Genomic DNA, 23,785 nt, shown 5'->3' on the forward strand with positions numbered 1-23,785 from the left:
GTGGGGGTGCCGGGGGGGGGCGGGCTCGGAAGCGGCGCTTCTCCCTCCGCTGGGCCGGGGCGGGGGGGGTAACCGGGGCGGCCCCTTCCCAAATTGCGCCCCGTCGAGGGGTGCTGCCCTCCGCGCTGCCGCGCAGGGCGGGCTCTGCGGCTCCTCGGGGCGCTCTTGGGGCCTTGTACGCGTGAGGAGGCGCCCGGGAACCCAGCCGGGGCGTGAGTCCGAGTCTGTCGGACCGTGATTCGGTCCCCTCGCGCCGCTCTCCGGTTTAGCGCGGCCCGTACGAGCTGAAGGAGCTTCTCCTGCCGAGGGAGGCTGCTTGCCTGGGCGGCTGCTTGTCGTCCGCAGCGTCCCCGAGTTTGGCGTAACGCTAATAGTCACTTTGCCCCTTCGTTTCATGTTGCACGCAGCCGTGGGATCCGCAGGAATGTGCTCTTCTAACCCGTGGGGGAATAACGCTTATGGGCTCAGGTATCTCTTTTGTCTGTTGAAATAGCGCGCCTTGCCGGTTTGCCTGGCTTTGTGCAAGAAATAAAGTTACTAACAAAATCGTAGGGTTTTAGTTTCGGATAGTAATCTGAACTCACATAGCTGAAATTCACATGCTTTTGGTGGCCGTGTTGTGCTTCTTTTATGGGATTGTGAAGAATAAAGCTTGATCCTGGTGTTGAAGCGTTTTTTCAGATAAATGAAAACTTACACTTTGATACTTTGCTTTCTTTGTCTCTTAGGTTAAAAAAAATAATTAAAGTCCCTTTATGAAACTGATCCTCAGTCAAGTGTAACTTTTGATGTATGGTCTCTAAAGCCCCCCACTATGCCAGCAGCTACCGTAGACCATAGCCAAAGAATCTGTGAAGTTTGGGCTTGTAACTTGGATGAAGAGATGAAGAAAATTCGTCAAGTTATACGGAAGTATAACTATGTAGCTATGGTAAGTGGGCACTTGATGTTTATCTAGCAAATTACCACGAAAAACATGATGACTTCATTTAGTAAATTAAAGCTCTAAAATTGTTCATCCATTTTCATTGAAAGAGTAATGGATTCTTAATGTTGAATTAACGCTGTACGAACATTAGGATCCTAATCTATTACCTTTTTAAAGGCTAAATTTACAGACTGTACTCCTCAGCTATGAAACTGTTAGATGCTTGAAACATGTTTTATTAAAAATGAGCAACGTAGATTTTTATGGGTGTCTTTTGTTGAAGTTTTAATTCTGTTCTTACAGGATACAGAATTTCCAGGAGTAGTTGCAAGGCCTATTGGAGAATTCAGAAGCAACGCAGACTATCAGTACCAATTATTACGCTGCAATGTAGACTTGCTAAAAATAATTCAGCTAGGACTGACGTTTATGAATGAGCAAGGAGAATACCCTCCAGGAACTTCAACTTGGCAATTTAATTTTAAATTTAATTTAACGTAAGTGTTAAATGTCTGTGCTGTTGAATGTATGTTTCTGACTTACTGAAAATGTATTATAGGTTGTAAAAGCTATAGCAACTCTTTATCTATATGATTGTAATACCATGGATACTTTACGTGAGGAAAACTTTTGTCAGCCAAACATGTGCTTTCTTCCCTCATTTCTGTGCAGTCTGTCTTACTGTTGGTAATTTGGTCAAAAACGCTAAGCAATTTCAACAAAAGTGTTAAAAAGAGGCATTTATACTTAGTGCAAGAGTTAGTTCTGCATTTTCATATTTAGCATTTCAGAGTGCTTCTACCTTAACTTAGTTTAACTCTTACTAGTTGTTACAGAAGTCACGTGTTGTTTCTTTGCATATTTTTAAGTGGAAAATACCAACGTGAAGAAAAAAAGGTAAAGTTACCTTTACTCAGAAAAGAAGTATGACAAATGTTACCAGCAAGTTCTAAAGCAAGTGTGCTCTGTCCTCTTTAAAATAACATTATTCTCACAACAAGTTCTAGATAATATTTTAGGTAAAATACTGTCAACTTTTTAATACTGCAGCAGCTTTTCTTGTGTTTTCAAAGCAACTTATTCTATTAAACTACTGTATTTTAATTTTCTTCTATAATGGGTTGAAAGGGATTATTGATTCTATAGCTTAACTCCTGTGGAGATTTTTCTTCTGGATTATTTTGTGTAAAGTGTTGGTTAAAAAGCAAGCTGATTTTTACTATCTGTTGGAATAGTATTGTGAACTTTATTTCACAATGTGATTTTTATCAGTGATGAACCTTTAAGTATAAACCTAAGTTTTCCAGTAGGATGAGACACTTCTGTGGAGTTCTAATTATATCTTTAGCAGGTAGTCGACAAGGTTACTAGTATCTTGAATTTTTTCCTGAAGTAAACATAATTGGTCCGATAGGTTTTCATATGGCCTGAGTTGAGTATCAGTGCACACACTTCTCAAACTTAAATGTGTTGAAGGCTTGGGGGTTTTTTGGCAGTTGTTACAAGTTGATCACTGGACAGCTTGATATACATGGGTTAAAACTGCAGCCTACAAAGGAGGTGTAGAGAACAGACCTTTTTTTCTGCAGATAAAAAGACTTGTTTTCAAAGTAATCAGGGTTCTTACAAAGAAAAGAACTGCTGCTGTCTCTCTTGATCTTTCTACTTTTCTAAACAAGCAGTGCTGTGGCTTGTCACAAATCAGTTTGGTCTGAGGAATGACATGCTCTTTTTAGTTTTGTTTGAAGCACCTCTTGAAAGAAAAGGAAGTGCAGATTTGATATTTTGGTATCTCTAAACTTACCTTGCCATATAAATGCTGGATGGAAGTTATCCATTGTCTTAATAGAAGACTATACTAATCCTGCTAAGTATGGGAGAAAGAGAAGGCATGAACTAATAACTTCCAAACTGTGATCTGGGAAGAAGAGCCTGTGTTATCTTTTACTTATTTTCTGAGCTTCAAAGATCTGCTTATTGTCAAGCAACTGAAAACAAAAGTAGTTTTCCATCCATTTGTGCCAGATGCTGCATAGATAAGACAGCTTAGTAAGGCAAGATATAGGTAGTCATCTAACTAACTTGTTACTAGTTCACTGGGGGGATTTTATACAAAAAGGTAAGCTAGGTAAGTGCTGCATGAAACATGATTTTTTTTTTTTTTTTTTTTTTACATGGGTGGAGAAATTACTTATTTTTGTCTGTTTCTAAACTTCCTTTTGGGAAGTGGCACTGTGCCAAGTGTTCAGCTCCTAAAGCAAAACAGCTGTTGGCTGTTCCTAGAAGGTATTTTTTTTTGTGTGTGGTTCCAGCCAGGTCTTGTTATAGTGTGCTTTTAAAGAGCATAAATATTTCTCTAAACTAACTATCCACCTGATTAGTGCAGAGCAACAAACCAGAATTAAAACTTCTTTTTGTAAAACAGGCATGTTTGGTTTGGATGGGTTCTTTAATGTGTTATGGAGATGGACAGGTGTTGGGAACCTGATGCCTTAAAGCTGGAAACTAATGAGCAGCTGTGTGGGAGGGAGGTAAAAAGATACAACACATCTTGAGAATGTATCTCTATGTTCTGATGAATGATGACTTGCTCTTAGGAATAAGGAATGTAAGTCTACGACTGAATCTAATAGTCAAGTTTGATATATTGGTTGTCTTGTCTGTTTTATTTTCTGTGTTTTTGTTGGTTTTTTTATTAAAATTGAAAACTATACACTGAAGAGACTTTGTAGAATAGTATGTTGTGGACAGTAATATGAATATAATCTTCTAAATAGAGCCACGTTTGTATTTTTTTTTTTTTTTTTATTAATTGAAAACTATACACTGAAGAGACTTTGTAGAATAGTATGTTGTGGACAGTAATATGAATATAATCTTCTAAATAGAGCCACGTTTGTATTTTTTTTTTTTCAGTTAACCATTCTATGTCTTTGTTATGATGATATAGATTAAACTTTAGGGAGAAAAAAACTCATCCATTTCATCACAAAATCCTTAATTTTGTGATGGGATAAGAGGGGATCAGACAAGGCATAGAGGAATTTTTTTCCATCCTGTTAAATTCTAGGTCCAAAATATGGCTATTAAAGTTGAAGTTGGTTGTTTAGAAAGAAAACGCTAGGCTACCTGAATTTTAAGGATTGACTAGATGGAGCAAGTACTCAGTTTCCAGTTGTGGCGAGAAAGAAGTTTTGATGAGCATGTGTCTAAATGTTTACGTGAGCTTAAATCACAAGAAATGTGCGGGAAATGTAATCCACAGAACGAATACAGCACTGGGATCTGGAGCGTACTGTTCCTAGTTCTATAACGTAACATGTTAGTGCTTCACCTGTTATATTTAATATGTCACAGTTCAAATAATGGATCTTATTTGGTAAAATATCTGTATTCATACATTCACTTTCCTCTGTAGTTTTGCAAAAGGGGAGTTCTAGGTAACCAGAAGAGGAGCAGGAACTAGTTTTTTATGAAGGGGGCGAGAATGGAGGTGCCGGGAATGGTGAAATGCTAGTGAAGGTTAACAAAAGCTATAAAAAATGGTTGGTTTTGTAATTGACACGGAACAAAGTCAAGTTGCTCCTGCTCTATGCTGGTGAAGTCTGTGGAATGAATAGCAAAAAAGAAATGTTACCAGGTTGACAATCACTGAGGTTTGTAGATTTTGAAAATTTACTTTTCCTCTCTCTGTTTTTAGAGAAGATATGTATGCCCAGGACTCTATTGAGCTGTTGACGACATCTGGTATCCAGTTTAAAAAGCATGAGGAAGAAGGAATTGAGACACAGTACTTTGCAGAACTGCTTATGACATCAGGAGTTGTACTGTGTGAAGGAGTCAAGTGGCTTTCCTTTCATAGGTAAATTCTGCATGTTAAGTACTTGAGTTTTCAGTATTGATTATTGAATTATAGAGCTTGGATTTCACATCTCATGTTAAGTGGTATACATCTGATAGTGTATATAGCACATATCTTGGTTGGTAAGACTTAGGAAACTATTTCTGCTGTAATACCTGTAGCACCATTCTGTATTAGAAGAATAGAGAGTACAGGGTGGTACTGGTGTTTTATTTTTGGTGTTTACACCGTAACCAGAAAACTGTAAACCAGAAAAACATGAAACTCCTAAGCCAGCAGGTGGCATTGTATCTTTTAATATCACACATGCAAATAATAGTAGTAACGATGATACAAGTGCACTATTCCTAAGCAATTCTTGAGCAAATATTGTTTGTCTCACGGGAGAGACCACAGAATTATCAGTGAAGAGCTTTATAAAACACTTTTAAATTTGTTTTAAATCTCCTGGTAATCTGGGCAGCTGAAAATTACTCGGCTTGGAAGGAGAGCCCTGATAAGCCTTAATTCTAGCGGCAGTAATTAATATATTTTACTATTTATTCCATCATAGGAAGTCATCTTCCAAGTAGTAATAGAAATGCGAATGCTAAATCTCTATGAATCTGTCAAGATACAAAAGATCTTCGGGTGTTAATAAGATTGAACACTTTAAAACTTACGCAATAGTCATTGTATAGTCAACTACGTGCCAGAGATAATTTGCACTTTTTGCAAGGAACAGTGGCTTTAAAGGCTTATTGCTATGTAAGGCCCTCAAGTTGACATCTTAAATGCTGGCTGCTAAGCAAGTCAACAAAGGTAGAGCAAATGTTTTAGCTGAGGCTAGTAGTTTCCTTACAGCCTTATTCTTGTTTATCACGCATGCTACATTGGTGGGTGGTAATACGTAGATGATGAAATTAGAAAAAAACCAAATTCTTCATCCTTAAGTATTAAATCTTGGAGGGGAGGTTGGAGGAGAGAAAGTCACATGGAATTAGAGAAGTATTTACATTATTAACCAGCTGAAAAATAAGGATTGTGTCAGCAAGGAGTCTAAAACTAGAAGAAAGGTGCATATAACAGCCTGTTGCAGAATTCATCATTTGACTTGCTTTATAGAAAGCAAGTGTCAGACTGACTTTCCAAAAGGAGGGGAGAGGGAAGAAAAGACAGTTAACAAAAAAAAAAAAAAAGGAGGATCCTCTTTGCATATACTTGTCACCTAATCTGCCTACATCTTCCACTTGCAGCTGTCTTCACTCACGGTATGACTCCAAAATAATCTTACTCTTGCTATCTTGCTACTAGGGTAGCACCTTGGGGAAAAATACTGGAACAAGAATGCCATGAACTGTGTCAAAATAACTACAAAGGCTGAATTAGTGAATTAAGTTTCTTTCAGCTTTTTAAACCCATTATTATGGGCTTTTATGTGCATATTTGTGATTTACACTTGACTACAGTAAAATAACTTGGATGGCTCAGGAGAAGGGGAGGGGAGGCTTGTTATGCATGTAGCTGGTACATCAACAGACACTGCCATGTAGTAGCAGCTACAGCTACAAAACAGTGTTTTTCCAATATCGCCCAATAACTTTAAGGGCCCAGTGTAATCTATGCTAGCAAAAGAATATCTGAGCCATTTCTACACTAGGGATTCTTTTTTAAAGCATAATTACACTGATTGTGTGTTATTCCTGACTAATACGCTGATCGAAGTGTAGTGCAAACGATGTGCAGTGCAAACTGTGTGCAATAATGCCGCTTTTACTAGTGCAGCTTATGAAGGATTTTTGGAATGGCTTTATTAAAGTCCAGTTTCATCTGTGCTAAAATGAGTTTCTGTTGTGGACTTCACTGAAAATGTCTTTAGAAATCCTCTTAAGACAGCTATTCCAGCAATTGTTTGTCAAACACTGATTATCCACAACTGCTTGAAATCAGAGAGTGTTTAAAGGCTTTTGTGCTTGACAGAGCATGTTGATGTTGTCTGAGCACAAAACCCTGGAGTAGTGGGTTAAGTTCTGAGGAAGCTAAGATTGCACAAAGCTATAAATGAGCATGGGTCACGTAAAATGTGCCACAAAGAATGGTAAACAGGTGTCTCTAAATATATCTTAGGTTGACTGTGATTTTGTTCTATCAGTGGAAACTTAAACAACAGGACAGCTTGATTGAAAATTTGTTTCCTGTAGGCTCTCCATGCAGTAGTTCTTTGACTACTGAAAAAGCTGTGCTTGATAGTTGCTGACTGTGCTATTGCTTCTGTTTCCTTAAAATGCTTTAATTACTACTAACCCTCAAAATTTATGAGTCTCTTAGGAAGTGGGCAGAGGGGAATTGCTCCTTTCTCAGAGTGTGAGGTTATGTTTTGGTTTTGTTTCATTTCGCAGTCTTTGATTTCCTTGAACTCTTACATAGTTTATTTCTAAGCTCATAGCTTCTCAAATAGTTTACTTCGTGTGCTTTTTACCTCTGCATTTGATGTAGCTGCCTTGGTATCCTGACCTGTTGGCAAATCTGTGTGGACCTGCAGTTCTGCCAGGCATGAGCGAAGAAACATTTGCACTGTCACCGATTCTTGTATACTGCAACTTCATAAGTGACTCCATCAAATCTTTTGTGTGCGTTAAAATGTATTTGAGTCGATGAGAGAGGAGGGGGAAGCCCTGAATTTCTGATTCTTGTCACAGTCAAGAGAGCTGTGGGTGCTTGGCAGTCTAACAAGTTATAAAACAGAGCAGCTCAAATTCTGTTTTTGTGGATGTTTGACTGATCTGCTGAAGCTTGGAGTGTCTACCTGTGTGCAGCCTCCTCAATCTACCTTTGGAAGCTCTGTGCAAACATGCCTCTTAACCCAGATGTTTTTGGGAAGCTGGAAAGTTCCAAGCTATTGTATTTCAATAATCATTTGTGTCTAACTGATTTTAGTAAAATTTAATCTGTTGGCTCATTTCTATTAGCCAGTTATAAAATGAAGTAAAGCTTTCTCAGCTCTGCCAGGTTTTGATTTATTTCAGAGACTGTTGGTGCTTGAGTAGAATTCATTGTTAATTGGCTATCTGAATTCTTTCTGGATAGTAAGGGAAAGAAATACAGGCATGTTTGATCTTTTCCATGGTCTTGTTGCCTACAGCTGTCCATGATCAGTGAAAAAAGAAAAAAAAAAAAAAAAAGTGGTTGTAAGAGTGCTTATGTTGCTGTATAGCTCCAGGGATTGTGGCTAGCTGCACTAAGTAACTTCAGGTGATTATATTAGAAATGGTGAAAGCTTTTTAGGGAAAGGAAGCCTATGTGCTTCAGGGTATAAGCCAGCCACTAATTGCCTGTTAGAGGATTAGAAGAAAACTTCTTTAATGAGCAGGTAATTACATAATTGCTCACTGTGGATTTTCTTACCCTTCTGTTAGCATTCAGCAGTAGCCACTCAAAAATTTTTGAACTAGATATATCTTAGTCTTGAATTGGAGTGACAGTTCTTATGTCTGTGTAAGATTGGATGACTGGAGCATATTGCGCTCAAAGAATACCAAAAAGATTATGTAAATGCCTTGATACCGCATTGTGATTAGTAAAGTGTGGTTTAGTAAAGTGTGGTTTGTGATGACTGTTACAAGCACAGTGGGACTAAGTGTAAGCAGCTGGAACTTGCAGAATGCGAGACGTCATTTGGTTGAGCTGACTAAAACTAACCCATGCTTAGGATCCAAGAACAGATATCTGACTGAATGCTGTCATGCAATGGAAGGGTAATCATGCCTGTTAAATCCACTCTTCAGATATTCTGTTCCCTTTTTCTGCATGAGGATCCTAGAATGAAAGGATCTGCTACAATCTATGGGGGGGGGGGGGGGAATATAAATTTCTTCTTCATTGAAACTGCAAATTTATGACAGCCTGCTCCCTCTCAATACAAATAGTAAGTGAATCTTGACTTTTCTACAGTACTTCCTTCTTAATAGAAATTGGAAGTGTTTGAGAGCATCTGTTTTCTAGTAATTCACTCATGTACATAATCTTTTTTTGGAAGAGGAGGGGAGTCAAAAACTTTTTTTTTTAAGAAGAAGAGGAGCACAAGTACTGTTTTCTTCCCTTTAAAAGTTTTAATATGAATGTTACATTTGAGCCACAGGGATGACAGATGTCAGGAATTCAGTGAGTTAATAAACTCTCTAATCTCTAGAGGAGTAAATCTCCTTAATCCTGAACAGTCTTTTTTGCTAATGTGGCTTTTTTCTTTCTTTTTCTATAGAGGGCTTTATGCTGATACAGGCTTCCCCACCACTTCTCCCCCCTCCCCCCATAGGTGATCTAACAAAATTAAGCTTCCAAGCCACTGTTTTGCCAAGTATACTACAGGTTTTTACTTTGTAAGACTCGGCTGAAATCCTTTATCTTTGGCTCCTTTGCTCCCTGGCCAGTGGCTGCCGCTGCTGTGGAGATTGGAGTGCTGCCAGCACAGCTTCAAAGCACCAGATGCAGTGCAGGATTCATTCAACATGAAATTCCTGTTTAGAGCACTGGAAACCCCCATGGGAGAGCTGCAATAGTCCATACCTTTTGTATGTCTTGTACTAATGGACTTTTAGCAAACAATCCATTAATTCCCAGTATGTTCAAATTTTAGAATCATAGAATCATAGAATCATTGAGGTTGGAAAAGCCCTCTAAGATCATCGAGTCCAACCGTCAACCCAACACCACCATGTCCACTAAACCATGTCCCTAAGTGCCTCATCTACTCGTCTTTTAAATACTTCCAGGGATGGGGACTCCACCACTTCCCTGGGCAGCCTGTTCCAATGTTTCACCACTCTTTCAGTAAAGAAATTTTTCCTTATATCCAATCTAAACCTCCCCTGCCGCAACTTGAGGCCATTTCCTCTCGTCCTATCGCTAGTTACTTGGGAGAAGAGACCAACACCCACCTTGCTACAACCTCCTTTCAGGGAGTTGTAGAGAGCGATGAGGTCTCCCCTCAGCCTCCTTTTCTCCAGGCTGAACAACCCCAGTTCCCTCAGCCGCTCCTCATACGACTTGTTCTCCAGACCCCTCACCAGCCTCGTTGCCCTTCTCTGCACACGCTCCAGCACCTCAATGTCCTTCTTGTAGTGAGGGGCCCAAAACTGAACACAGTATTCGAGGTGCGGCCTCACCAGGGCCGAGTACCGGGGCACGATCACTTCCCTACTCCTGCTGGCCACACTATTGCTGATACAGGCCAGGATGCCATTGGCCTTCTTGGCCGCCTGGGCACACTTCCGGCTCATGTTCAGCCGGCTGTCAACCAGCACCCCCAGGTCCTTTTCCTTTTCCTTTTCTACATTCTGTCTAGAAATTCATAAGATAAAGATGAGGTAGAGAATCCCATCGTATACAAAAGGTGCAAAAAGCAATCCTCTTTACACTGAGTATGCAAGCTAAAGCCTTGAGCCAGCATCAGAAGTCGCCAGTCTTTGTGGGTGCTAAATATCCTCAGGATCAGTAGTACAGTACTCTTAAGTGATTTGTCTTCTGTATTGCTCATGTCACAGTTAAAGATCTCAGTCAAGATTTACCAAGTTGCAAAATTCTTGGGTTTGAGTATGATCCTCATGTAACCAAGAACAAACATGAAGTCTTAAACTGGGAATTTGGAATCTGTGGTGGCCACCCGTTCACTTGAATTGTCTCTCAGCTATACGCTAAGGTTCCTTAAGCAGCGAAACTGATGCAGCCTTCTGTAGAGGCAGCCCTGCTGCGTGTTTTCATCTTCTTTGTTAGTACAGATATTTTTAAAATTGCACGTCAATAAAATCTAAGAACTGATTTGGTTCAATGCAAGCCTAATAACAAGATAATGTATCAGTCCCCCATCTAGTTCAGTGTGTACGTGCATGAGCAGTCCTGCAAGTACAAGGGATCAGAACAGATCAGATTCATGATCAGATCATGAATAATCTGGCTTACAATCTCTGCCTTCCTAGGGAAAAGGATAACTAGTTATCGCTGCTTTTTGTTGGGGTGTTCAGTCCTGCTTAATACCTGGTATCTGTCTCTCCTATGCTTTAAACCCCCTGTTTCCTCTCATAATCCTCTGTAAAAGTACATGATTTCCCCTTCTACTTCCACATCTCATTCCTGTGTCCTCTTTCTTCAGTCAAGCTACTGAGAAGGAAGTCTTCCCAAACTCTTTTCTCCACTACACACACTATATATATAATACCTCAGTTTCTTCTACCAAACCTGTACTGAAAAGCTGTAATGGGGCCATTTACACTGAGGCTCAGTGTTTTCTAAGAGTCAGTCTTAATTGCATTGAAATTAAGCAAAATGTCCTGTTGATGTATATTAAAGTCTTGATGTTGGAAGTGGGTAGGATGCTTCTAAGTTATTTACTTACATTGTTTTTGTTGTTAATTTGCAGTGGATATGACTTTGGCTATCTAATCAAAATCCTGACAAACTCTAATTTACCTGAAGAAGAGCTAGACTTCTTTGAGATACTGCGATTGTTTTTCCCTGTCATCTATGATGTAAAATATCTCATGAAGAGTTGCAAAAATCTGAAGGTAGGTAATCTGTTAATGGCTCAGAACAAATTTTGGTTTGGAGAGAGAGTACTTTCTACTAAAAAATACTTATTTTCTGTATTTTTATTTTCTGGTTTTGCTTTGATAATACCCGTTAAATAGCCTTGTTGTCTCAAACTTTGTATATTTAACATTAAAGGCTATTGATGGAGGCAGGCAGGAGCACAACGAATTTTTATAACTGCTTACCAGTTAAAAATAGCATGTTGATACTGTATTTATAGTACCTAGTCTTTGTTGACAGATGATAAACCCGTGTTTGGAATTGATCCTTCACTTCTTGAGCCATAAGAATTGATGGGTTTCATATACTCCTATTTCCTCATTGTGCAGTCCACTAAAAGACTGCAGTCGTCTTGGCAAAGGTAATTGCAACAACGATGCTGTGGAAGTGTCTTGGGAAGAGGAATGGAGCGAAGAATGTTTCAGATGGCCCCATGAGGAAAGATAACAGCAGCATATGTTCAGGGACAACGTGACTTCTAGGAAAAAACGCAGTACTAAAAACTAATCTCCCATGTTAGGCCAGTGGGGTTACTAATTGGCTTACTCTATCAGGCATAAAATTTGGATACTTTATTGGACTGGAGAATGAATGGAAACTGGAACTAAGTATGCGAAGGGGAAGACAGCAAGTGAAAGAAAGATGCTACAGGGATTGTTAACAGCTTTACTTGCCAAAGAACTGTAAAAGTCTGGACTGCTGCTGGAATGAGGTGCATCGCTCATCTGAGGCAATTAATGACTTGCTGCTTTTATGGAAAGTTAACTCAATTCTCTAGGCTTTCTTAATGAGAACCTGCAGGAAAAAGAGAACAGTGACTGTAGTGCAACCACATCCTAACTTCGTCATGCTGAACTAGTGATCTGTGTGGGGTTTATAGTCCCCTGTTTCTTTCTGAGATAAACTAATACAGTGTGTCACTTTTTAGTAGTAGCCTACTTGTGTGGGAAGTAAAGTGTGTAAATCCTTTTGTTAATCAAATTAATGTTGAAAATGGAGACCTCTCTTCCAGTTAGTAAGAAAAGTATACCTACCTGTGTTCATCTAGAGTTGTTATTGGTATAATCAGCCAGGCAAATGGCTGAGTATTAGAGAACATCTTAGAAACAGGTTTCCTCCACAGAGGCCAGAAGAAAAAAATGCGATGTTCATAAACTTCAGGAGTCTTAAAGGAGGGGCAGGGGGGAACCCCAAACAAAAAACACCTTCCCTTTCTCACTCCTGGTGAAGCAAAGTAAAGCACTTGGTGTCTTAGTGGTGGCGACACACTTACCAAGAACAGAATGTATAATTCAACTTTAGTGACAGCAAAGGTGACAGAATGATGTTCCTTGTCACCATTCCAGAGGTGCCATTCCCAGTGGGTTTGGGGAGGAGAGGATTGTATTTCCTGTCATTTCGTTAAGACATAGTTGTGTGTAACCTGCGTTGTTAGAGATATTAATGTTTTTTAGAAGACAAGAAAAACCTTCACAGGTATTATTTCAGCAAACCTTAAGAACTAGAGTGATGATTTTTTTTTTCAGAGCTGAATATGTAGGTCAGCTTTACTGCAGTAAATCTTGATCCTGTCGCCTAACCTGCAGACTGGTAATGACAGCAGGGGAAGGGATGTGGGCTACCCTACCCCTCCAAATTTACCGGCAATGAAATGATGGTGGACTTGTACTGTACTGAGAGTAGCTGTCTGAAAGAAATTGCTAAACATTCAGTGTTGTGACTCTAAAAATGCATGCGCTGTCTCCTAATGTGTGTCACTTACAATCTCTATTAAATTGCAGTGAATTGAACTGCTGTGCACTTGTCCTTTATTGACTTGTCTAAGTTTTTCATATGAAAGTCACTGACTTGCTGTAGGTCCTCCACTCCCTGCCCCCAAACACCCAAAACAGAATTTTTGGCATTGAGAAGAGAAATATGGTTCAGGATTGGGAAGCTGTTTGATGCTTTTTTGGTGGAATTAAGTGGTCTGTGAATTTACAGTATGTTACTCAAATGGATATGAGTGTACTTCACTGGCATGCAGATTGGGAGTTAACTTGAGATACTAATGTAGTATAGGTTAAACTCTTGCTTGTTCTCTAAAAATCTCTCTATGTAGACAATTCCAAACCTTTTGACAGTAACGGCAACTCTAAGTAATGTAGATTTATAGATCTTGTTGGAAACTGGCTTTTAATATGGGGGTTTGTACAGAACAATGAAATCTGGTACCAGTACCATGAAATGAGAGTTTGAACTGGATTTGCTGTTGACCATGGTCGTGTGATTATGTAAATCATTCTGTGGCCTTTTTCTTGAAAGACCAATGCTCTGAAAATTTGGGAAGAATTTGCCCTTCTCCTCCAAGGGTAAAATGTTCTTAACTAGAGTGCAAAAGTCCTGCCTGAAAGAGAATCTCCATAGCCTACTAATTTTCAGAGACAGCCAACTTTTATTCTGTAATTATTGCAGTTATAGACCAAGAAGTTCCACGCAAAAGTGGTGTGTGATATATTTACAAATAGATATATACCATTAAAAGCACTATTTTCAAAGCATTCTTCTGTAGGCTGCTGTTACTGTAAATTTTGAATTACTAAGTCTACATTCCAGAGCTTGCAGCTGCTGTGTAAATATTACTGATTTTTATTCTTCAAAGTAATTTGAAGCTGGAGTGGATAGTCTTACAGCTAGCAGAACCTGATGATGAGGCACTGCTAGTTCGCAGCTTGAGGAAGTAGAGGGTTTAGGAGCAGAAAATGGTGCCTTGAAAGGGTGTGGGCCTAACTGCTGTTGCTAACTCTTAACAGCTCATTACTGGAGTTAGAAAGTGGAGAACATGCTTGTATCTGAGATGCACTTTTTTCTCCTGCCCACCAACCCTCAGCGTGTTTTTTTGATAGTGTAAGGTAAATAACTGAACATGGTTGCAGTGCTCAAATGTTGTATCCAAACACATAACAAGCTAGCTTCAGTGCTTAACTGTATAGTGTATAGACTTATCTTAAACTTCTGTAAACTGTATTCCTGCTGCTCAAGCTAGAATAAAACTAGCCATACCAGTACTAGGTTTTCATGTTGGTTTGTAGGTGTTGCTTGGGAATGTTATTACTGAAGCTTCCATCTTTTTAAACAAAACAAAAACCTGTTGCCATAAGATTCACAGGAACTTTCATAACATTTGATCTGATTTTCAGGTCAGACTTTATTTTTATTGCTCTGTGAGTTTTAACTTTGACTGTTATGTTTTGCCTCTTATTGCTTCCCTTCCTGTACTTGAAACAGGTTAAGAGTGCAAGGAAAGGTGAACTCGGATACTAGGCAGTCTTTCTTCAAAAGAATTGCCTCCGTGCAACATTTTTGCCTTACAAAGCTTATGACAGCAGTAAGGATTTTGTCTTTGTTTTTTTGATCTTTCTAGACCTTAAAGAATGTGCATGTGCTTTAGTCTATTTCCAGTAGCTTTATGGCTTAATGATTTAAAAAAGATGTACAAAATTATGTGCTCACAGTGTAGCTTATAGCATTAAAAGATTGCAGTTACAGTGTAAGACGTCTATTCCTTCAACTGATCTGTGTTACCTATGTAAAACCAAACTGACTTCTGATGGGTTTGCTTCCACACGTGGTTATTACCATTTTTGGGGGGGCACTAAAAAGGGGTTTATTTAGTCACTCTGCAGTTAAGGGGATAGTTTTTCACATAAGCTTATTTGGCTTCAAAAAAACATTTGCTTCAAAACTGGAGAAGTTTTACCTTTAAGAGCAGATAGATTTGCAGCTTTGGAGCGATGTCTACAGCTTCACAGTCTGTCCTTTTAAACCATGTATCAACATTCAAAGCAGACAATTACTGTTTTAAATTGTTCCCTTTTTGTATGTGAGGTGTTTATGTACTTTTTGAAGAAGTAGGTTTCATTACACATGTGACTATTAAATACACATCTCTAACAGAAAAGCTGGCTATACCATTGGATTTTAGTATCTTAGAAAACTAGTTGCAAGATGATGGATTTTTTTGCATGTTTTTTTTCCTATCCTCTTATCACAGCTAATGAAACAAACTTTAAAGAGGGGTAGAATGTCTTGCAGAGATGGAGTGGGCACTTTCTTCCTTTTTTTGACTTTACCACCTGGTTTCTAAGTGCCTGCTGTGTAACATTTTCCTGGACTCCCGGTAGTGTTCTAGATACTTAAGGATGCTCTCAGTTTTTGTGAAGAAAAATGGAAAAACCATCAACTTAATTGTTGAAAGGTAAGTGGAAAGAAAAAGATCTGTTTCAAAGGAAGCCTAGGTACTTTAACACATGGAGGCATATGGGCACCTCATTTGTAAGCACTTGAATTCTTGTGTTTGTAGAACAATGTTTTTACCTTTTAAACTTTCATTCAAATAGAAGGAGTACAGGAACACCTGGTTTTGTTCTTTGGCATTGCCAGTCCTTTCAACATCTTGAAGGAATTGTTTTGTGAAGTAATGACATCTGGTTACTGGAGAAGCTGGAACGTGAAGGAGTAATAGTTTTGTTGGTCACAGATACTGCTTTATTTAATCAATACTGACACAGAATTCTAATGCTGCTATTGATACTGAAAGTTTGATTCTCCAGGTGTGTATTTATCTAGTATAACAACTGTTTCAGCTACTGTGCAAATGTTAAAATATACTTGAGGTTGTATGACTTGTGTAACAGATTTTTCCAAGTATAGCTGTTCAGTTTTCTGTTTTAATTTTTTTCAGCAGTTAACAAAAATATTTTCTTTTTCAGGGTGGATTACAAGAAGTGGCTGAGCAGTTAGAGCTGGAAAGGATAGGACCACAGCATCAGGCAGGATCTGATTCTTTACTCACAGGAATGGCCTTTTTCAAAATGAGAGAAGTAGGTGGCCGTATTGGTTTTATCTCCATGATAATAATGTGCTGTGACAGTCAGATGGAATTGCTGATTCTGATAAGTCTGCCATATTTTAAGGAGGTCTCTGAAGGGCTTCAGGGGTCACTCTTTTCTTGATAAAAATAAGACCACCTGTATTTTCCCCAAAGTAAGTGTAAACCAGCCCTATTGATTCCCTGCTTAGCTGCTGTGAGTGAGTATTGCTTCCTGTTTCCAGCCTGTGCCCAGCTTTTGGATTTTTTTTGTGGGTTTTTGGTTTTTTAGGTGGCTGCTGCAGTGAGTTATGAGTGAACTCATGAGTATGAGAGTTATATTTCTGGGTGACAATACTCAAGCCAATTTTCTTGGAGCTTCTGCTCAGTGTAATACCCAGCTGGTGTGCGCTGCTGCTTGTGACAGGCCTCGGGGGGGGGGGGAAGGGGTTGGGGCAGCCACTCTTATGAACTTGCAGGCTACAGGTATATTAAATAATGACTTTCAGGCTGCTGTGGAGAATGTCCGTGCATTTGTTCTGTACCATTGAGTAAAGCACAGATTAACTCAGGTTCTAAAAGATTATACATTGGTCAATTCATTCAAGGTTTGCAGCAAGGGAAATTGGGTCTTACAAGCTTCACATATCCTTGCTGCTTGTCTGCATACAATAGGAAGATACTAGGATATTTTGCATTAGCAGAACAAACAAATGTTGAAGGGGCCTCTCCTGGAAAGCAGTTGCGCTGGTCAAATGCTAATGCATCTGAACGTGGCATTCTGCCAGCAATTCCTTGTTATTTACCATGTCAAAACAGATGGCAATAGCAAACCTCATCTTTCAATAAAGTTTAGTATTGTATGCTGGGGTGTCTACCTTCTGTAATACAACCTTTTGTATAAAGGAGAAAATGACCATGAGTTTCTGACAGATACTGGTGAGACAGCCAGTGAAAAATAAATGCTGTGGTTTAAGCTGGTTTGCTCATTGTAACACTGTTCTGCCTCTGCTGGAACTGTTGAAGTTGTCAAGCAGGTCATGGGCTACAGATGCAACAGAGAGGATTGCGTTTCTGGTACAATCCAAGCCCGGTGTTGCTAACTGCCGTTTGCCCGGTATTAATTTTTCACTCTTGAATTTGAAACAAAATCCAAAGCAAATAAAGGGAAAGAGGAAGTATGACAGTCATGCCTAAGATACTGCCTTTCAAGGTAGTTTTCTAGAGGAAAAGGTTCAAACCCATGACCATTTCTCTAATGAGATGCAGTTTGTGTTACATGGCAAATTAGCTTCTTGAATTTGTTTACCAAAAGCTCTTATTGGGAGAAGTAGAAATCTTTGAGTTTTTTTAGTGCGAAGCATTTGCTTAATTAAGCCAACAAAGATGGATTATGATGATTTTTTTCAGTATTTTCAGAAATTCTTTGCAAATACAGTATTTCTAAATAAGGACACAGTAGTCAGCAGAGAGAAATATATTTAATATGCTTTTTTAAAGCCTTTTCAGTAGCGTTCATTGTTTAATAATGTATTTCTGAGTGGAAAAGAATTCATTTTACAATGCTTTTAGAGGTACAAAATTAATAAATGTGTTACTATCGTGTTACAAATGGTTGTGACGGAGTTGCAACTTCCTGGGGTTTTGAGTCCCAGCCAAAAAAGTTACTGATTTTCTTTCCATCAGAAATACTTAAATACTGATGATACAACAGTAGAACTGTTGTTTTGGGGTTTTCCTACCTGTTTATTTCTTTAAGAACTTTTAATTGAGGTCTGCAATTCCTGCAGTACAGAACTTTCCATCCAGACTGTGCTGCTAAGAGCAAAGCTTAAAGGGAGAAGTTTTCAGCCTGTGTGGTATACGCAGTCCTCTGCATTTAGATTGTGTATTGTGAACACCCTGCTGTTGCATGCTTCTGGCTGCCCTAGATTTCTGATGTTGATGATGACTCAAAATGTCAACCACTGCCATGTCCAGGGTTGCTGTGAAGTTTTAAGGGTGAAGAATTTTTGTGTATGTGTGTCGTCTTTTTTTTTTTTTGGGGGGTAATTTGTGGTTTTGCTTGGAAAAAAAAAGTTTGAAAGGTAGAATATCAGAATATCATGGGGTTTCATGTGTCTTCCACTGAAAGGTTCTGTTTGCAGTTAAGACTTGTAAAGTGTAAATGCAGTCTTAGTACAAAATTTATTTTAATTTTGCTGTTCCTTTTTAAATGAAGTCCCCCTCTGTGAGGAGCTAGCTGGAAATGCATCTTTCTCTGTTTCTCTAAACTCCATAATAGGTTTTGTGCTCAAACATTCTCCCACCCCCAAGCTTTTATAATATAAATAAGGACATACCTCCATTTCAAGACAAAGTATGATGAAAACCCCCACACTGAGGAGTAGGTAGAGTACAGGCACCAATGATGCATGCTAAGCATATGCCTGTTACGAGAAACTCCACAGAAATCAGTTGGAGAAATACCTTTGTTGCACTTGCAACAGTGCAGAAAAGTGAGTGATAACTGATACAACAAAATTATCAAAACATCGCGTTTGGCCATTTCATCATGAAAGGTGCACAGGAAGACTGCTTGTATTCCTTGACAGATTTACTTTAAAGAATCATGTCATATAGCACGTTTTGATAATAATGTGTTGAGATTAAGTGTGTTTATGATGTTAATTCTGTTCTCTTCTGCACCTTGGGATTTGATATCTTATGCTAAAAAGAAAGTAGCATTTTAAAGCCTTTCTATAGTTCTATTTAAACTGAGCTTTTTCTTTGGCAATAATTTGTGTCTCTTTTTTTAACTCTTTAGATGTTCTTTGAAGATCACATTGACGATGCCAAATATTGTGGCCACTTATACGGCCTTGGTTCGGGGTCATCTTATGTACAAAATGGCACAGGAAATGCATATGAAGAAGAAGCCAACAAACAGTCATGACATGAAATGAAAGGCCATCTTTTTGACCTCCCCATGCTTGTATATAGGTTTTATCTCTGGTTGAACCCCTTGGACAATAAGGCTTTTTTCCCCCCTTTCTCAGCACACTTTCTTTTCTGCCTTTCTATGTATTAAACTGTTCCTATCACAGATTTTGATCTTAATATTGATAGGTAAAATTTTCTGGGTTACATTTTGGCCTCATAACTAGCCCATTTGTAAAGAAGCATGTGTAGGATCAGTGTGGCAGAGAGAAGGGGAAAGTTAAATCATAATGAATAGTCTGGTAAACTTACCTATATTGATCTTCTAGTTTTTCGTCCCTTTCCCCTCCCTTCTCCAAATTAACTGGCACTGATTGTAACTAACTTCCCCATTCATGTCTGTTCCTTCCAGTATGCGGGCGTTTTAGCTATTCAAGATTGTGGACCATCAAATTTGCACTTTAGAGAGTGACTCTGGCTCAGATCCTCTGTTTTATTTGAAGTTTTGTTTTGTTTTTTCTTTTGCCCTCAGCTAGAAAACAATCTTCTGCCAAGTTCAGCAGCATCACGCTGCATTTCCTTGGTATGTCAACCCACAGAACGTGACTTATTTGCTGCATAACCTCTGTTTGTTCAAGCAAAACAAACTACTGAAATCATAGTAACTGCTGTTATTTTACTAGTGTTCAGTCATCTTCAAACACATCCTGCACGTGTCAACTGCTGGTTGGCCTGCTGCTTTAAAACCGCTCTGTGATGGGGGAAAGAAGCTTGAAAAAACAGCTTTACACCCTTCAGGAAAAGAACAGCTATGACTTTTTAGCATTTTTTGCCATTAAGCTGAGAGTTGAAGGATATTGGAAAAGTAGGAGTTTTGTAATGGCACACTTCCCTCGATTAGCGTCCTAGCTTTTATTCTAGTAATGTACACCTCAAATATTTTTTATGAAGTCATATTTATTATGTACTTGATTTGATGATTTTTGAAAGTCAGTTTAGTTGAAGATAAAACCCAAAGATCTGAAAAAATACTATTTAATTGAATTATTGAATTAGAAGGACAATTAAATCGTGCTTTTTTTGTAGTTGCTACAAAGACAGATGTTACAGATATTTGTTGTAAAACAACAAAATATAAATAACTTATAGCTAATAAAGTTACCTGAGGAGTGTAATGCTAGTTTATTTTTGAGTATATCTTAGCAATATATTTTAGATATATTGTTTTAAAGGACCCTAAAGTACATTCTTAACTCTGCATAGCATGTGTACAGAGCAGTTGTGCAGGAAGGATTTTTGGTATTGAATAGCTAAATACTAGCCTGAAATGATGGAATGTGCGACATTGTGTGCCTGTGTGTGCGTGCGCACGCGTACGTGTGTGCGTGTTCGACACGGAAATCAATAGTAGAAAAATCTCCAAGTGTTTGCCAAATTACTCTGTTTTACCTTGTACTTAAAAACAAAAACTCAAACACCTTTTTTTCATTGAGTTACGATGATGTAACTGGGTGGTCCTTTTTAAACAACAAATAATTTGCATAACAGAGGGTATTTGTTTTTAAAGCTTTTGTAAATAAAGGCCTAAGAAATGTTTTCTTACATAAGAACAGACTGGTGGTTTTGTTGCAAACTTTTTCCTGGAACGCGTATATTTAGTCAGTTCAATTCTGTATTCTGTTTTCTTTAGGCATGGTAGTTCTCTCCCACGTGCTTATAAAATGACCTAACTCACTGCTCCCTGACTGATTCCACTTTCAGAGCAGGATTCTGTTCACGTGTTTCCAATCACTTCGTTCCTACTGACCTGAGTTGCAAGAGTGGTGGTTGCAGTTCACTACTGAGGCGTCCAAATCCCATTAGTGATTTATTTTAATACCATTATGCATCAGATGATGGTGACTTGTTTTAATTTTGGTTGTCTTTGGCTTTAATATGATAGGGACTATCTAACGGGAAAACAGGATGGATTCCTACTGTGGCATCAATCTGTGTCTTTTCACGCTTGAACTGTAGGCTTACGTGGAAAATTTGCATACACGTGGAATGAAGAACCCCTGAAGTCTGATGCATTTGCTTTAAAGTTTAGTAGCTTTGCCTAAAGCATACCGATACAGCTCTCTGTGGCTAACTTTTGAAGGGAATGACTCTTCGAAGAACTTTGATGGGTTTTTGTTTTGAAGTAACTTTTTAGTTGTGGATCAAAGGAAGTTTTTAGAGGCTTCTGAATGTGTGCCTACAGTAAAAGTTTTAGATCAGATTGGGATGTGCTTTTGAAGCGACTGCTGAGCATCCCACATGCTTGCTGTGCTTTGCTTTGCTTCCTGTCATGAACCTGTCAGAGCTTGGACTCCTTTTGGAAGAAGCTAAACCCAAAGATGCACGATAGGTGCGCGTCTTGTGTCCCAGCTGCTAATGAGCAGGCAGTCTGCAGGACCAGGCTGAGTTTGCTTAAGCCCTAGCCTAAAATTCTCATGGGGCGTTTGACTTTAAGCAATTCTACTCTCTAGTTTTCTTCCTGTAAGAAAAGCTTTTCTCAAAAGCCACCCATCAGCATGAAACTAAGATTATGCTTTATTCTCTGTGAGAACTCTTGGTCTGATCAGCGTGATCTGTCTGGTGAGAGTTGATTACAGCTGGGGAGACATCTGTATCTCATTCAGTTTCTGTGGCAAAATTAGATTTAGTTTTCATTAAGGAGCGATTTAAATGGTGAATTGTAAAGATTATGAAAAAAGTAATTTCTTCGTATGTGTAGGACCGTTACTTTTAAATTGCAGAGCCTGAAATCCGAATCTGTTCACAAAGTGGACGGCTTTAATTGCTATTGCAAAAATAAATGTGCAGGCACAGTTCCAGCTGTCTAGACATGCACCTTTTTGTTCAGAGACAAGAATTCTCTTTCCAGGCCTCTGCTCTTCCCAATCCATTTAAAATATATTGTTGTTAGAGTAGGCTTTTCAGAAGAAATGCAATATCAAAAACTGTTATATTTGATCTTTCTTTTTTTTTATTCACCTGTATTTTTGGCTTCTGGAGTCAGATGAGTGTTCCAGGAACATTATGTTCTCTGTCACTTCTTTTTTTTTAATTTATTTTTTTTTTTAAGCATTTAATCCCTTTGCTCATTGAAACTAGGCAAGAAGGATCTTTGAGGCGGAAGAAAATAGGTCTGGAACATATTCAGAGTATTTGAGGCTTTTTCCCCTGTATGAATTTGGGGATGACGTATAACCTCTGACATCCAAGAACTTTGTCTAATCGTATCTGACTGGTTACTCCAAGCTCAAGAATGGTTCATTCCCTCACGCAGGAAATCAAACGAAAGTAGCAGGAAGCCTGCATCGATGAACAAGGAGCTTCTGACTAAACTCAGACATAGAAAGGAAGTGTACAAAAGGTGGAAGCACGGACAGGTGACACTGTCTTAAGTGTGTAGGGGTTGGGTTAAGAAAGCAAAGTCTGGAGTTGAATCTGGTGAGAGACAAGAAAAGCTTCTCCAGGGACATCAGGAGCAAAGAAAGATTGGAGAAAATGTGAGAGCACTGCTGAATGGGGGCAGGAGACCTAGTGACAAAGGACATGGAAAAGGCCAAGGTACTCAATGCCTTCTTTGCTTTGGTTTTTGCTCTTAAGACTTGCCTTCAGGAATCCCAGGTCCCTGAGATGCCTACGAAAGCCTGGAACAAGGAAGACTTATGCTTGGTGGAGGAGGATCAGGTTAGGAACATACAAACAAATTGGACATAAAGAAGTTCAGCGGACCTGATAGGATGCACTCACAAGAGCTGAGGGAGCTGACTGATGTCATTGTGGGGCCATTCTCCTTATCTTTGAAAGGTCATGGTGATAAGGGTAGTTTCCTTGAGGAGTGGAAGAGAAGAGATGTTGCTCCTACCTTCAAGAAGTGCAAGGAGGATGCAGGGAACTTCAGGCCCGTCAACCTCACCTCGATCCCTGGGAAGGTGATGGACCAGATAATCCTAGAAACCATTTCCAAACATAGAATGGATAAGAAGGTGATTGGAAGTAGTCAGCCTGGATTTATGAGGCCCGTCAACTCACCTCGATCCCTGGGAAGGTGATGGACCAGATAATCCTAGAAACCATTTCCAAACATAGAATGGATAAGAAGGTGATTGGAAGTAGTCAGCCTGGATTTATGAAGGGGAAATAATTTCTGACCAGCTTGCTGTGTTTTACCCTCCTTTGAGCAGGTATATTGGGCTAGATGATCACCACAGGTCCCTTCCAGTGCTAACTCTTCTATGATACCAGGGCACGCTTATCCAGATAATCCTAGAAACCATTTCCAAACATAGAATGGATAAGAAGGTGATTGGAAGTAGTCAGCCTGGATTTATGAAGGGGAAATAATTTCTGACCAGCTTGCTGTGTTTTACCCTCCTTTGAGCAGGTATATTGGGCTAGATGATCACCACAGGTCCCTTCCAGTGCTAACTCTTCTATGATACCAGGGCACGCTTATGTAGGCTGCACTGGATCCTTGTGTCTGAAATAGATGAGGCACGAGTATGGGTGGTCCGCGCCCACAAGGTACGTATGCTTATTGGTCACCCAGAGGACAGTCCACGCAGTGAAGACTGGTTACTTCATGTTGTATAGCATGGACTGGAAGACGTAACTCGTGCAGACAGCCTGTTTT

General features: G+C 39.1%; 1 protein-coding gene across 1 annotated transcript; it reads left to right on the forward strand.

The window, feature by feature from the left end:
- Positions 1 to 387: 387 nt before the first annotated feature.
- On the forward strand, positions 388 to 20,726 carry CNOT7 (CCR4-NOT transcription complex subunit 7). The gene is made up of 7 exons (XM_009277403.1): positions 388 to 468; positions 729 to 931; positions 1,232 to 1,425; positions 4,629 to 4,790; positions 11,182 to 11,326; positions 16,103 to 16,213; positions 19,007 to 20,726. The coding sequence occupies exons 2-7, from the start codon at positions 815 to 817 to the stop codon at positions 19,133 to 19,135; spliced, it is 858 nt and encodes a 285-aa protein (XP_009275678.1). The 5' UTR covers positions 388 to 468; positions 729 to 814; the 3' UTR covers positions 19,136 to 20,726.
- The last annotated feature ends 3,059 nt before the right edge of the window (positions 20,727 to 23,785 follow it).

Source organism: Aptenodytes forsteri, unplaced genomic scaffold (assembly GCF_000699145.1).
Source record: "Aptenodytes forsteri isolate BGI_AS27 unplaced genomic scaffold, ASM69914v1 Scaffold65, whole genome shotgun sequence".
NCBI classification, from domain to species: domain Eukaryota; kingdom Metazoa; phylum Chordata; class Aves; order Sphenisciformes; family Spheniscidae; genus Aptenodytes; species Aptenodytes forsteri.

What these genes read in the sequence shown, in the direction of transcription:
- CNOT7 (XM_009277403.1), top strand. Translation starts at nt 815, where the DNA reads ATGCCAGCAGCTACCGTAGACCATAGCCAAAGAATCTGTGAAGTTTGG. An exon ending in AATTTTAAATTTAATTTAAC is followed by an intron (nt 1,426 to 4,628) that starts GTAAGTGTTAAA and finishes CTCTGTTTTTAG; the next exon opens with AGAAGATATGTATGCCCAGG. An exon ending in AGAGTTGCAAAAATCTGAAG is followed by an intron (nt 11,327 to 16,102) that starts GTAGGTAATCTG and finishes TTTCTTTTTCAG; the next exon opens with GGTGGATTACAAGAAGTGGC.